This window comes from Echeneis naucrates, chromosome 18 (genome assembly GCF_900963305.1).
Source record: "Echeneis naucrates chromosome 18, fEcheNa1.1, whole genome shotgun sequence".
NCBI lineage: Eukaryota > Metazoa > Chordata > Actinopteri > Carangiformes > Echeneidae > Echeneis > Echeneis naucrates.
Genome location: NC_042528.1, coordinates 9,271,839 through 9,288,237, shown reverse-complemented (window position 1 = coordinate 9,288,237; position 16,399 = coordinate 9,271,839). Strand labels below are relative to the sequence as shown.

Below are 16,399 nucleotides of genomic sequence, written 5' to 3'. Positions count from 1 at the left end.
CCACTTTCAATCCCTTTCCCCTGCTGCAGTTGCATTATCCCATCCCTCACCCCTCCCTCTCTCTTTATTGGTCCCTGCAACTATAAATTTCACCCTCTCTTTGCTGTTCAATCATAAATCATACATTCCCTTCCTCTTTCCCTTGCTCTTCCAGTTTTTTATTACACAATATCCCCGACTTTATGTCAGAGGGCAGTCATATTTAATTTGTGTGTGTGAGTGTGTATCTCCTACCCCAGCCCTTCCTGTCCCCACCCCCAGGCTGCAACAGTTTGTTCAATGCAACTCACACACACACACACACACACATTCACATTATTATGCACACACTGGAACATATGAGACACCCTCACATGGGTATGAACAGGAAGTGACACTCAAACACACATATGTGTACCACAATGTATGATATTGGCTTAATTATTTTCTGCTCAAACCCACTGTTCCTTTGACACAAGTGCTTATAGTCCACGGCCCCGTTGACACTCACCACTGGGGTGCTGTTAACACTCACTCTACAATAAGCAATATGTTCACTTCTAACAAGGACTGTGGTGAATCAGTGATACATGAACAAACTGTCGCTGAAGACCAGCTGATATCATGTGAAAAATAGATTGAGCTGAGATTGCTTTGATTTACATCTCCTCTGATGGAGAAAGAGACCACTTTGGTCTTGGTAAGGTCAGATGTCACATCTGTATGTTGTATAAAAATCACAAATATTAAAGGTATTCAGTAATTCTTTTTCCCTTTTTTTTGTATTTTGTTGAAATACAAACTGAACTATTGCTCTGACATGCCTTGGCAAACACATCTGTTGTGCCAAACACAATGGCTAATATCATTAACAACATTGTAGCATGTGATGCTATCTGAGGGGAAGTAACAGGTTTTCTCTCAGGCTGTGGCTATTTAAGGCACCTGGAGGAAGAACAGTGTCTGGCATTGTGTGTGTCTGTGTGCGTGCATGTGTAGGTCAATGTTATGGGTGTGTTTCCGTTGCTCGAGGACTTCCAGAGTGGAAGAGATAATGTGGAATTCATGAGAGGAATGCAGTATAGGGATTTCTTTCCTGTCACCTGACCTCAGTACTTCCGGTAATGGGCTTCCTGCATCTGGACTTTTAAGGAGAAGGATGAAGAGACTGAAGTTTAGGTTCTGTCACATAATTGGTTCTGTCTGAGATGATAGAAGTTTGAATATATAATGGAGATGAGGCCACAGCTGATTACTGAGCAGAAATGTCAGGCAAGTGCCCAAAATTATGAAAGGCCCAGATTTCATAACAAAGCAGTCAACATTCTGCCAATTAAAATTAACTAGAGCAAATTAATGCACTGAAGCAATCAAATAAAATTGATTAAAGAAAGGAAGAGACAAGAGGGAAGAATGCTTCATAAACGAGAAGGGAGTAATGTAGAAGAACAATAAAAGAGGCAATACGTTGAAAGAAAGAAGGAGAATGAGAGAGAAGTGATGGTAAAATCCATATGGGGCCTCTTGGTTTTTGGGCAGCAAAAAGAGACATGCCAGGTAATGTCTTCCAGACACACTCACCACTCACACACACACACACACACACACACGCACGCACAAACTAATTCGATTTAAAAAAATCTGTCAGGACAAGGAGACTGAGTGTATGTGGATGTGTTTGTATATACCAGGGGCCTTTTCTTTTGCGTATTCAAGAGGGCTGACTTCCTCTGTCCATTGGGAGTGGGGCCAACTTGTCTGTGTGTGTGTGTGTGTGTGTGTGTGTGTGTGCTACACTCACTGGGGGTTAATGTATGCTTTCAATCACAGCTCTTGTGGGGAGAAATCAGATCCCTGCAGTGCTGATGTGGACTACACAAGAGCCACAGACACATACATACACGCACAGATCTACACACACTAAGAAAACACTTACAGCTATCAGGCCAGAGTGCAGCAAATGCATTTATCTACGGTTAAGGCACTGAACAGATTTTCATTAAGGGAATAGTTTGACATTATTTACTTTCTTGGCACAGGCTGCTGGATCATTTTGTACTAAATGGTCACATATGAGAGTTTTATCCTACTCCTTACCTAATGTTCAACAAGAACACCAATAAGAATATTTATCAAGATAAAATGAATTCTTTAAAAAATGTGGAGTTAGCCACCTCAGTCTTCCTCTTCCATAACTCACACCTGCATAGTTAGAATAGTTTGCATAAATATTATATAAAGGTAGAGGAAGAAGCTGGGGTATGAAATAAAATTAAGGGACTGAGACAAAAAAATTAAGAGATGTAAGGAAAAAGTAAAAAAGTATTTAAATGAAAGGACGACAAGATGAAATGTGAAGGACAAGGAGCTAATTAAACAGTGGAAGGATAGATGGGGAGGAGTGAAAGCGTAGAGAAAGGGCAAGATGACTTAACTGGGATACAGCGCCTGCTCAAGATTACTCCACCCTCGCACACACAACAGTTTCCCAGTGAGGTAAATCCCTAGCATCCCCCCCCAACACTCACACACACACACACACACACACTCACTGACTGTCACTGCCCTCCCACTATTGCAACTGGTGTGTTTGTGAGTGGGACCACTTTTCTCTGACATTCCTGTGCAGAGCAGAGAGACAGTGAGCTCAGCTGAAGAGACAGGACTTCCAAATCCAACGCGGAACTCCAACATAAACAAACAAACAACAAACTGGGATTTTCTCAGAGGAAGAAGGAAATCCTTGGAGTTTGTTGTGATCTCTAATTTGGGAATTTTCAGTTATTGCTATATGCTGGAAAAGCATCTTGTCTTATATCTAGTCGCAGTTTCCTCTCCATCTCTCTGGAGGCAGATTCCAAAGTTTGGGTTGCCGAAGTCCACATTTTGGGAATACATTTGCTGAGACAGCTGCATACAAGAGTGTTTCAGCTGCACACAAAGAGGTGAGTTAACGTCATGAGAAAAAGCATGCTTAAAACTGTTCCATTGGAGGTTGATTGCAGTTGTTTTGAGCTATTTTGGACAAAAGTGTTAAATGTAATGTCATGTAGAACTTGTCCTTTTATTTCTAAACTACATACTGTTTTGCAAATTTATGACAATGAGCATTAATAATAAAACTCGTCTTCCAAGTGAGTCTGCCACCAATGTTCACAAATACTCTCCACACTTCAGAGTGAGATAATTCCATGGTTAACTTTGCATTCAAGAGGATTGTGTTGTACATTTAGTGCCAAATTAAACATCTCGGGGGAGTTGGACTTGCTTGTTTTCCTCCAGTCATGCATCTGATAAAGACTGGATGGGTGAAGGGGTTTAAACCATGCAGTGCACATTGAGCAAAAGAGATGAGAATAGGCAGAGAGAAGTGCAGGAAGGATGAAGCAGAGGACTCTGCTGGAGTTTTAGTGTCTCTGGTTTTATCATCAAGGAGGGCAGCTGCTGGAAACTGAGTCAGCTTTAATGCACCCATCCACAACCACACTTTATATTCAAATATTTGAATAAATACACACAGATGTTACATATACGTGTCTCCAAAGAAAACATGTCAAACTCCTGGCCTCCTTCACTCTCTTGCAACACACACGCACAACAAAGAGATTTAAACAAACACCTCTTTGTTTGATTGCACTCATCTGTTTCATTTGCTCCCAGCTCAGATCACGCACTGATTCAAGGTGCTGCAATCCCATACAGTCACACGCACACTTGCACACACATCCATGTCAAACAGTTATGCAAATAGTGACAACTGACTAATTAGATTATTAAATTAATAAAACAACTTCAATCCACACACACACAATCATAAGTCATATTTTTTTACACCTGCTTTTGTCAGTTAAAATGTTAATTAGGAGTTTACAATGGATGCATGCACATTGTTCAATGCCTCTGACCCGTCCATGTGTTAACCCAGAGATACAATTGTCTGTCATCATAGAAACACAGCAGTCAAACAGTGGCAGCCTCCATGTTATTTGCCTGAGATGGTCATCCTTTAAAATGATACCTAACAGCAGTCACTCAGTGATGTCTCAACAGCCAGAGTGTTCAAGTTCAAGTGCGCAGCGACGGTTGCTGTTGTTGGGGTGTGTCTTGCTCACTTCTTCTGCCAGCCTGATGGCTGTCTTTGCTGTGTCTAAAATCATTCTCTTGCTTTCTACCCATGTGTTCAAGGCCTGAATTCCCAGCGTCAAACATTCACCACACCTTTTATTCAAGAAACATATTCACAATAATCATAATTACATTGTGCGCATTTTTAATGTATGTACTGTTACTATACAAAAACAGTCAAAATATTATTAACAAAGTCTCCTTCAACTATGTGTAATCTGAACGAGATCAATAATTATCATTATTGTTTTAGTTAACTCATGAGGCAGCAGTTGTTAGTGCAAAAGCTGGAACTTAAGTTTAAAGCTGAACAGAGCAAAGGGACTGAATATTAAATGTATGTCTGCTGCTATGTATGTGCACTGCAGTCTTTGAGTCATGATGTGTTTCTCCTCAGACCCTGGCTCCTGTAAAGATGACTGAGGTGGTGCAGCCAGACCCAAACAGCCTGCAGATACCGGGTGAGCCACACTACAGTGCAAACACTGAATTACTAAGGCAACCAGGTCAAATTGATTTCTCCTCCTTCATCTTCAATTTGTGAACATGCTGAACTTTCCATGCCCCTCTCCCGCTTACATTACTCACATCAGATCCCAGTAACATTCCAGTCATTCCAGTACATTACAAATATTCTGTCTCACAACTAAAGAGCCTCAGGTCAAGTGTGATCGCACCCTAACTCACTCATCTCTACAGTGATAAATAAACTGTTCTCTGCATGTTCACTCCCATGTTAGTGTCAGGATCTGATGAAAGTACGGTAATGGTTCATTCCTTGGGATAAGAGAGAGTCCCGTGGCTATTTCACCTTAAACAACACTGATTTTTCTCTTCTATGTTCATCTTGCACACTGAGTGTGCGCAGTACTTCATGGAAAAAAATAATTTTCAGATTAACTTTCTCTCTTTCGTCTTCAACTCACCAAATTTCTCAGGTGACGATTTATCAGCCCCTGCGTCGCCTGCCACAGCAAGAAATGACTGCAGCATCACACCCCTCACTCCCTCACCCTCTCCGGTAACGTTGTGCCTCCACGCACACACACACAAACACACACACATGCTTGCCAAAGACGCCTTTACACACCCTTTCCTCCTCTGTCTATTTATTTGTCTCTATATAGAGCTCTAAAAACAACCTGTAAACCCACATCCACTTCACAGTGTTATTAGTGGTTTATAATAACGCTTAAACTCACATTTTAGAGTGAAGTGCCCAGTAAAGGCTATGATCAGTGGAGAAGAAATATGTTGGATGCGCATTGGCACTACTAGAAAAAGGGAGTTGTAAAAATGGGTAACTTCCACTAGTACTTAAGAACATTAGCTGCAAAACAAAAAAAGGATAGGCAATTATGTTTCCACTCATGGAAACAGCTTGTTCCTCGCATGATACTGTAATATTTGGTGGTTTCATGTTCTGGGAAAGCCGCTGGGTCTAGCCTGTGCTTTCTATCGGCACGAAAATAATCGGTCACATTACCTCATTCTTTCTCTTCTGGCTGCACGCAGTCACAGTAGGAGGAGAATATGGGCAAACATAACCAATCTGTTTTATGTAAAATAAAAGTGAAGAAAAAGAGATAAATGAGCACAGGACAAATAAAGTGGAGGCATTCAGTTCTTGTTAATGCACATATGAATTTCCCTCGTTCTGTCTCTCTTCATCCTAGAGGGTGGAGGTCAGACCCAGGATGGCCTGTCCATTCTCTGTTGTTGTGGCGATAGATTTTGGGACAACCTCCAGTGGTTACGCATTCAGCTTCACGCAGGACTCAGAGGCCATACACATGATGAAGTAAGAGCTGTGTGTTGACTGTTTGCTTCAATTCTGTGTTCCCCTAATTTTTGACAGCCCTTTGCCTCCTATTCATGCAGGCGCTGGGAGGGCGGGGACCCAGGAGTGGCCAATCAGAAGAGCCCAACTTGCCTGCTGCTTACTCCCGATTTGAGGTTTCACAGTTTTGGGTTTGCAGCGCGGGACTTCTACCATGACCTGGACCCAGAGGAAGCCCGGCACTGGCTTTACTTTGATAAATTCAAAATGAAGATCCACAGCACGAGTGTAAGAAAGAGAACGAGAAAATTTGCAGAAAAAGCTGCAATAGAAAAGGTCTGCATATGATATACAGTATGTGCATTAAAGGTTTTTAAGAGTGGCTTAATAGCACAAGCAGCAGTTATGTCAGCATGTACCAACACACCTAAGGGTACACATCACAGCAAGATGTGTTAGGGTTAGTAACACTGGAACTTTACAACAAGCAAGATTGAAATGTTGATAAAGCAAACAATTTTACTGTTGTTGTATGTAAGGATCTCACTATGGAGACAGAACTGGAGGCAGTCAACGGGCGGAAGGTCACGGCCATTGAGGTGTTCGCTCATGCCCTGCGCTTCTTCAGGGAGCATGCACTAAAGGTGAACTTTGAAGCTCCACCTTATGCCCGCAGTGGGCGTGGTCACACATCAGGGGCCAACAGAATGTGTGGTTTGAATATGCACAAATGGATGCATATGCATATACTGTTCAGCTCATTTAAAGATTTATCTTCAGAAATAACATATTTGCTGTCATTGTAATATGTTTGAATTATATATATTATTTGTAATAGATTAGTTTTGAATCATATAAAATAAAGGATGGATAAAATGAATAGCCAGTGTGCGTCCAACAGAGGTAAAGATGTTTGTATTGTACTGGACTCTGTTCCAGGAGGTGAAGGACCAATCGTCATCAGTGCTGGAAGGAGAGGAGATCAGATGGGTGATCACCGTTCCTGCAGTGTGGAGACAACCTGCCAAACAGTTCATGAGAGAGGCCGCATACCTGGTGACGAAAGCACACACATTCTGGCAGAGTGTAAATGTATTAATGAAAAAAGATGCCACAACTACAAACGTTTTACTGATGCTTTATTTCTAATATCCTATTTTCAATTTCCTGATGAAATTGTTTAATGCAGTTTCATTTGTGTATTGATTTAATATAATTCGTCAGATTTGTATCTTTATCATATTTTCTGATCACATTTCTGCTTCTTACTGCATTTATAACAATTCTATGTTTTTTCGTATTTCAAATCAACTGAATTATGTGGTTCAACAACCTTGACGTAGTTTTCAAGATGCACAAACACACGTGCATACATAGACTGTATGCATGTGTGTTTGTTTGTGTGCGCATGAGAGCAAGAGGAAGAAAAGCAGGGAGATAGAAAGAAAAGCAGTGTGTTAAACATGAGATAAGGCTGTTTTACTAACGTTCCCATGGAAGATCGGCGCACACACGCATGCGCAGTCAGAAGTCACAGCACTGAACTTGCCTGTTTTTTCTCATATTATCCCACCAACACACACACACCTATTGATCTGCAGTACCTATTGCAATGACATGTAGGGAGTGTGTCTACGTGGACAGGAATGCAGGGGGTCATATTGCAATGTAAATCTATGAGAATGGCCACCCTGTGTGTCTGTGAGTGTGAGTCCAGTTGTGCAGTGCAGAACGCAACAGTCCATGGGAAAGCCTTTATATAACCTTTTACTCTTAGTGTCACGCTTCCCTTATTTTCTTTCGCTCACATATCCATTATCAATCATCTGTCATTCACTCACCCTGTTGGAACATAAATAGTCCGATGCACAAACACACTGTAACATGCACGCTGACATATGCATACACACATACACCCTGCACTGGCTCCTGGCTTGATGCCGTAAGGGTGTGTGTTTCCTGCTGATGATGATGTCATCAGGAGCGAACAATGAAGGAGACCGGCGTACAAACACAGGAAGTTGAGTCCAGACCCCCGCCCTGCACACACACACACACACACACACCAACGTTACTCCCAATACATCAGGTCTAATTCCTATGTGCATCCTTCTCTCCTCTCCTCTCCTCACCTCCATCCATCGTTCCAACGGAGTAACATAGCTCATGTCAGCTTCTCCTTCATGTGTTTATGTTGCACAGCTGTCCTTCAGCTTTAGTGTGTCTTCATCTGACCTCCGTTTTTCCTCCCAAATCTTTTTTTTCGTGTTGACCACAGAGGCCCTCCATCATAATATCATCGTACACTAAATACCAGTTTGCATTTCTTCATCTTTTTTCACTGTTATTAACAATTTTCTATTTCGTTGCCCAAGAACCACAACTTTACATCTCTGAGAAAAACAAACTTTCCAGTTCCTTTAAGTAAAGGTTTTGGTTTCCATCTTTATCTACTGTGGACGTCTGTCAAAAAAAAAACAGTGTGGGCAGTTTGAGTATTAGAAGGTAAAGCTATTTATTTAGTAAATTTTTTGCAGACTTCTGTGCATACTGACTTACTTGCCACCTTTTAAGAACTTTATCTCAGCAGAAGCACTGTCCCAAGTTTCGATCTTAACTTTAAACCTGGAAAATTTGTCAAAGAAGCTAGACCAAAAGAATTATAAAATCAAAAGAAATCTATGAAGCATAGTGAAAGCAGTTTAAAAAACCAAATGTGTAACTCTTCTTTTTTCTTTTGTCTTAGTCAGTGTCTCTATAAAACAAAGACAGTAACGAGAAATCAAAAATCAGTTTGTAAATATTTCTTTCTCTCTCTGCGTCTCTCATGTCCCCTCCAGGCCGGTCTGGTGTCTTCTGACTGTCCAGAACAGCTCCTCATCGCTCTCGAACCAGAAGCTGCATCCATTTACTGCCGCAAGCTCCGCCTCCACCAGGTGATCGACCTCAGCATGCAGCCAATCACAAATGGCCTCGACATGGACGGGTCCCGGCCGTTCGACTCCAGCTTCAGACAAGGTAGAGAAGAGAGAGAAAGTGTGTTCTTGTAGACCTTGTCATTAACGCAAGCATGAAACCACAACCTTGTTCCTGGAAATGTTGTTGTTTGATTTTACTGTGGTCTTTCCACAGGACAAATCTGTGTGTGTTTTGAGAAAAAAAAAAAGAGAGAGATCTGACTTCAGATACTACTTGTGGTTTTGCCTCAGATGACTTTGCAGTTGTGTGTGTGTGGAGCTGTGTTGCGGAGACATAACTTTGGACGGGCCATATGTGCAAAGGGACTGAAACACGAACAGTGGGAGAAAGAGGAGGAGGAATTCACATGAGGGAAACATTTTGACAGACCAGTCATTTGCCTCTGAGGGGCCCACATTTTGCAAAGAAACATTTTGATTAGATTTATACTGTGGGAAGAACAGTTACACTCCGTATCCAGTGCAGTGTTGACAACAGTAGATGGTGTAATGGAAATTGTATTCCTGCATCACCAGAAAACAACAAAATAGACAAAAACTGGTGAAAAGAGTTGACTGCTCAATGGGAAGGAGGCAGTCTGAAGCTTTGGCCAATGTCCTGCAGGGAAAATGTGGGTCCTGCTTACATTACCATGCACACAAAGTACCTACCCTCACGGAAACAATAGTCCCTAAAAGCAGTGGCCTAGAATGACAGTATGCTCCCTGACGCACTGCAACATGACAACTAAGTCGGATCCACGGAGATTTCAAGGAACTTCTGGTTACACCTCGGTGGCACCACAGCTTCAGAGGACAGCTTCAGACTGTTTTGGCACAAGGGAGGCTTACACAGCATTAGGTGGTCATAATGTTATGGCTAATCTGTGTACATTACAGTTATAAGAGAATCTGACTGGAACAGGGCTAGCTGGTAAGCATGCTGACTTGAAGCCAGACATGAATCAACATGGTTCTTGCTTTCCATTGCAGACTGAAGACAGCTCCTGTTGCAAAGAAACTGCTGATGCTGAACTCCAAACTTTTCATTAATGATGATATTGATTACATAGCAACAGCAAAACATTCAAATAGCTCCTTTAAAATGCGCTTTGGAGCTGAAGGCGACAGGATCTAGTCTGTCGCAGTTAAATGACAGATTCCTTTGTTGAGTTAGAGTGAAGACGCTTCCATAATCGGCATCTCCCCTCTCTTTGCAGCTCTGTAGTTATAGCTACAGACAAATGCCACTAAACTGGAAACAAAGGAACAAAGAGTGGTTTCAGACTGTGAAAAAGTAGGCCGATGCATAATTCAGCAGGCGAACATGCCGTCCAAAATCCGTTACAGAGGCCTGCTTATACATATGCAGGCAGTGACACACACACACACACACACGCAAAGACACACACTAAACACAGGATATTGTAATTGGAACAAGGTGCAGTGAGACCATGATCTCACCCCCCTCCTGGCCTGTCATTCTCCCTCTCCTTCGCTCACTTTCATTTTTCGTTCCTTTCCCTCCGTCCCTCTAGCATTTTCTATTACTGTTAAACTTTCTTTTGCCAGGTTGAACTCTTTGCACAAAGCCTGCAGAAACACAAACACACACACACACACTAACACATTCACATATACTATTGCTGATGTGTTGGCATCCATATTTGGCATCATGATCAGGGATTTTACTATCTTTAGCTTTTCTTCCACCTCATTTATTCCTCAAAGATAGCACTGGGGAACCATTAACCCCCCCCCCCCCCTCACACACACACACACACGTACACACACTCATGCACTTACGTTTTCTTTTCTGCTGTTTCATGTAAATGGTTTCCAGACTTGCGTTCCATTCATCACCCCTGTACAAACACACACACTCACACACGGATGAAATCAAGGCCTGTATGATTGTGGTGGTCTTTGTTCAGCTTCATTTACCATGTACACGCATTCACACACATACGCACACAAATATGTGTTACCTCCTGCATCATTCAGAGCTTTAACATAACTTTTAAAGCTTGCTTGCTTCCAAAACTTAAACATTGTAAGCCACTGCCGGTGAATAAGTCTGTAATATTCACACCAAATCTTTCTCTCCTTCTTTCCTTCCTTTTCTTTATTGTCTCTTTCTTTCTCTCTCTCTATGTACCCATGGGGTTTGAGGGAATGCAGTAAAAACCACTCTCACCTAAATTATACAAACACTTCACTCCGGACTGTCAAACCTGAGACTTATTACACACATGCTTAGTTACACACACTTAAATCAGGAGCACAGCTCCCCTCGAAGCCTCTCAAAAGAGCCAATTTTACAACAACCAAAAAAAATGTATTTATATTTTATTCTGACGTCTCTCACTGCTGATGTGTCTGACGTGTTTAAGTGCGTCCTGCTTTAACTAGCTTCCATCCATATACAGTACTTAACCCGCATCGAGTGTTCCTCATTTCCAATAAATGATTCATGCAAAACATTATTACATTCTCATTTTGTTGTGTTTGATTTGTTTTCATTAGATGAAAGCACTTCTTAACTCTAAAATGTCACTAAAATGTCACGCCTGCAGGATTGTGAAATTAATGAATTTATGGGGGGGTTGATCTTCAACGTGTACTGAACATTGCGTACGGAACAAAGCGAAACCCCAGAATGTTTATATTGAAAGGCCAGAAAATGTCTGCATCTAGGCAAAGCAGTGCAAGGTGGTGAAAGGTGCTGAGGCCTCTGAGGGCCCACAGCTGGAGAGAATCCATAACAGTATTTTGTTTAGAAAAATGCATTTCAACATATAACTACTTTACGGGTCTAGAATTTCATATGTGCGCCCCAGGGGCCCAGAAATCCTTCCTCTGCTCCCAAACCTATTCATAAAAGATGAAGAGATAAAAAAATAACAAAATGGAGAGGGAGACATGATCTGCCTTCAGGCTCACTTAATAAGAAATTTAACAGCAAAGTCAAAGGGGTCACTTTCTTTTTTAAACAGATTTAATGACATTCTGGAGTGTGTGAGCAACAAAGACGTGAAGTGTGTTTTGCACCTGTATGTACTTTGATTTGTGTGTGCCTATGTGTGTTGTAGCGAGGGAGCAGCTGAGGCGATCCAGACACAGCAGGACCTTCCTGGTGGAGAGTGGAACTGGAGAACTGTGGTCAGAGCTTCAGACGGGTAAGGCCATGAGTGGAAGGCAGACAGAAAGACCCCACATGTCAAGATATTGATGATTATGACCTTTTAAACCCAGCAAGCTGACAATGACAAGCAGAAACACCCTCTTTCGCATTTCTCCAATTTTCCTTCCTATACATCATCTCCTCTTTCTCCTCGATTCATAGAAATGTCACCATGCTGACTTTTGCCCTTAAGCCAATGTCAGTATTGGCCCCAGAGCCTGTTTGATGCTTTCAAATATCAGACCACATTTTGTAAGTTTGGTGAATATCCATTTGTAGATTGCATCATGTCTTCACACATCATAGAAATGGTGACGAAGTGTATTACCTCAGAATTAAATGAGTTGAACACCGAGCAGCGATTGACTGTCTATACGTATGTATGTATCATACATACAGACCAATCAGTGCTCTTGCTGAGAATGAAGGTTGCCATAAAATACAAATGAGGTGGAAAAAAAAAAACAAGATCAACAAACTTCACTATAATTGACAATGCGCAATACAGAAATATTTGGTGGAACGCTCTGGAAAAGATGTAAAAATCTAAATTGTTCTGAAAGTCATAATATTTTGAGAAAAAATTATTCAAATTATTCATGTTAGATCATCATTTTAGGAACGTTGCACTATAAAGTTTATGATGGATTTAAATATTACATTTCAAGGAAGGACTCAGCTCATTCCTACACAGACAAACATGACTGCTTTCTTTCTTTCTCTTGAACCATGACAAATATCTCTGGAGCCACGTGTCCCTGCTGAACCTCTCTGCTCCTTTTTCCGTGCACGTGCACACACACAGACACACACACACACACACAGGAAGGACCCAGCCCATGGGACTCTCTGCCTCTGCATTGCAAATAAACCTAAGGAGCGGAGATTCTTTTCAATGATCCTTGAATTTTTTTGTGTCCTTTTACTCTTTGCATTCTTTCTTTCTTTTCCACTGCCTTATACATTCTTTTGTTCAGGGCGTGGTCATCAGGGTAAAGCTAGCCTGCACTGCTGATCATACCATACACAAACACACACACAGACACTCACAGGGGGGGTGCAGCAATCACAGATTCCCGAGTCCACTGGTTGAACAGTTTCAGGGTAACACACACATAACCACACAAACACAAACGCTAGACAAAAATGATGTTACATTATCCTCTGTAATGAGCTTTATCTAGAACAACAGATTTCCTGATACAGAGGTTTGTGCTTTGTGCTCTCTGTGTAGGTGACAGGTATATTGTTGCAGACTGTGGAGGAGGCACAGTTGACCTGACTGTCCATCAGATCGAGCAGCCGCAGGGAACCCTGAAAGAGCTCTATAAGGCCTCAGGTGCAGTTTCATTATGCTCATCCAGTACACAGATCTTCCAGCAGTTTCCAGAGCTCTAATTTCTCTCCCAGGCGGGCCATACGGGGCCGTCGGAGTCGACCTGGCCTTCGAGGCCATGCTGTGTCAGATCTTTGGCGAGGACTTCATTCAGAGCTTCAAAGCCAAACGTCCAGCGGCCTGGGTGGACCTCACCATTGCATTTGAGGCACGGAAGCGGACGGCGGCACCGGGCAGGGCCAACGCCCTCAACATCTCCCTGCCCTTCTCTTTCATTGATTATTACAAGAGGCACAGAGGCCAGAGTGTGGAGGCCGCCCTGAGGAAAAGCAAGTGAGTGTGGCTGAAGGACTGTGGCTTGTATTTCAGAGAGATGACAATATGATGGCAGTGTCAACAATGGAGTGATTTTGGTCATCTGTTACAGAAAAAAATCTAAGTTTCCATTCTGTATGTGTGTGTGTGGTTATGTGTGGCAGTATGAACATAGTGAAGTGGTCATCCCAGGGGATGCTGCGGCTGACACAGGAAGCCATGAACGAGCTCTTCCAGCCCACCATTGTCAATATTGTCAAACATATTGGTGAGAAACACACAAGAAGACACCGCACTAAAGAATTACGAGCAAAAAGAGACACCCTGAATACGTTTTTAAGTAACAGAGCTTTAAGTTCCTTAGACAGAGCTGGATTTGTTTTGACTCCAGCCATATGGGAAAACACGTTGTTGTTACTGTCCATTAAGTAAGCAGCTTCTTAGTTTCGCTGATTACACATCCTTGTTTTGCTGCTGTGTGAATGCGTCTGTATATCCCAGTTTTTAAAGTGACCTTTTTTTTTTTTCTCCCATGTGGAAACAGAAGACAGAAACATTGAGTGTCTGTTTTGAATCAGTCACATTCCAATTGTACATTCAAATCCACAAGCTGGTCTGTGGAGCAGTGTAGCATGCAAAAAGCAAGTAGAAACTGCAAAAATGTCCCAATGAAACATTCAGACTCATCTTACTGATGCTCAGATTCCCTATTCTCTTTGCTCACATGATGAAAGTCAACTTTTCCTATTAAGAGCTTCTTCATTCCCTCTTATCATGACAGAGGAGCTGATGGCAAAACCAGAGGTACACGGTGTTCGCTTCCTCTTCCTGGTTGGAGGCTTTGCAGAGTCACCCATGCTACAGAAAGCAGTTCAGAAGGCGCTGGGAAGGACGTGCCGCATAATAATCCCCCATGATGTTGGTCTGACCATACTGAAGGGTGCTGTGCTCTTTGGGCTGGATCCCACCGTGGTGAGGGCTCTACTGTACCTATGGTAGGGGAGGAGTAGCTCTTCAACACATGACCTAATGGTGTCTTTGTAACAGGTCAGAGTGCGCCGGTGCCCCTTGACCTACGGTGTTGGCGTGTTAAACCGGTTTGTCGAGGGACGACACCCACAAGATAAACTCCTGATCAAAGATGGCCGAGAGTGGTGCACTGACATCCTTGACCGCTTTGTCTCTGTAGACCAGTCGGTGGCTCTGGGCGAGGTTGTGAGGCGCAGCTACACACCAGCCCGTTTGGGCCAACGGAAAATCATCATCAACATCTACTGCAGCGTGACAGACGATGTTACATACATCTCTGACCCCGGCGTCAGGAAATGTGGGACGATAACTTTAGACCTACCAGAACCTTTACCTCTACCCGGAGCAGTGGGAGGAGCGGGAGCAGCAGCCGCAGAGAGGAGGGAGATCAGAGCCACCATGCAGTTTGGAGACACAGAGATCAAAGTCACAGCCGTTGACATCATGTCTAACCGCTCTGTCCGGGCTTCCATAGACTTCCTGTCCAACTGAGGAGGAGCAGGAAGCAGAAATGAGGATTTGAAAAAGCAGAAATAACTGATTCCAAGGATGATAATCTCAGAAAAAGCGGTACTTTGGGAGGGGGGCCCAAATATTTTGGGAAGGCGGGAGCTTTGCAATCACAGGAGAAACTACACGGCATAGTTCAGCTGTTTAGGGGTTTCATCATCAGACAGGAAAAGATCATGAAAGTTCTACACATAAATTATATTTAAATAAGGGACTTTCTCCACAGAAAGATCAAAATACACGTGACTGGCTTCATTGAAGAATTGATCGTGTAACACCATAAAAATGCTGTCACAGGTGTTTCCTGCCTACAAAATGAGGACAAAGCGACCAACGGGTACCAACAGGCAATCTGAGGATTAAGTTACCTGGAGAGACTCTGCCTAACACAGTAAACTACCTAGAAGGAGACTCACTCATGTATATTCAGGGCTAAATATTAAGGCTGTTCCCTCATATCATCAATGATACTTAATTTAAACCCTATTTCAATGTTTGTGTAAAATATAATGTCACTACTACCTGGACTGCAGCAATGTTTCTCCTATTGCCCGTGAATGGCCCCATCTAGTGGTGAAAAGGCTCAGCTAAAATCCAACTTTCTTCGAACAACCAATAGACTGCAGTACAAACCTTTGAAGCTCACATACTCTGAGCTTGAAACTAAGTTAGTTTTACCCAATGTGGCTGAGTTACAAAATGTTTGGTTTCATCTGATTTTCTCTCTTCAAATCAGGAAAAGAACTGTAGTTGAAGTTATTTGAAGTTGTTTCAAAACCTGTTGCAAAACAAAATCAAAATCAAATCGCAGTAATTTTTCTTTTGAATGGATAAAACTATAAACACCTTGATTAACTGTTATGAAGTGTGAAAAACATTTCTCATTAGTTTGAAATTTCATCTGTAATATCGGGTATTAAAGCACAGCTCTAAAGTTCCAATGGAAAGCAAAAAATGCTTGAAGATGTTCATGTTTAGTTTTTCTACCTATAGTCATCACCCCGTAACATCTAAGTGGATGAGTGACATTTTATGTGTATGCTGTATTAAACTGTATCCATTTTTAGGTATAAAGGAAAAAAAAAAAAACACAAAAAAAAAAACAACCCAGCTTTGTGTTCAACTTATTGAACATTGTTCCCACATTGATCTATACTTCATGAAGACACTGTGCAACTTTCACA

The 16,399-nt window shown here is 42.2% G+C and overlaps 1 protein-coding gene across 1 annotated transcript; it reads left to right on the top strand.

Annotated features, from left to right (window-relative positions):
• Window positions 1-2,605: 2,605 nt before the first annotated feature.
• hspa12b (heat shock protein 12B) lies at window positions 2,606-16,338 on the top strand. Its single transcript, XM_029526547.1, has 14 exons — window positions 2,606-2,924; window positions 4,502-4,565; window positions 5,043-5,125; window positions 5,781-5,905; window positions 5,986-6,172; window positions 6,424-6,528; window positions 6,824-6,940; window positions 8,725-8,902; window positions 11,934-12,020; window positions 13,260-13,364; window positions 13,436-13,694; window positions 13,841-13,944; window positions 14,458-14,648; window positions 14,724-16,338. Exons 2-14 carry the CDS (start codon window positions 4,520-4,522, stop codon window positions 15,195-15,197), a joined length of 2,061 nt encoding a protein of 686 aa, XP_029382407.1. The 5' UTR covers window positions 2,606-2,924; window positions 4,502-4,519; the 3' UTR covers window positions 15,198-16,338.
• The last annotated feature ends 61 nt before the right edge of the window (window positions 16,339-16,399 follow it).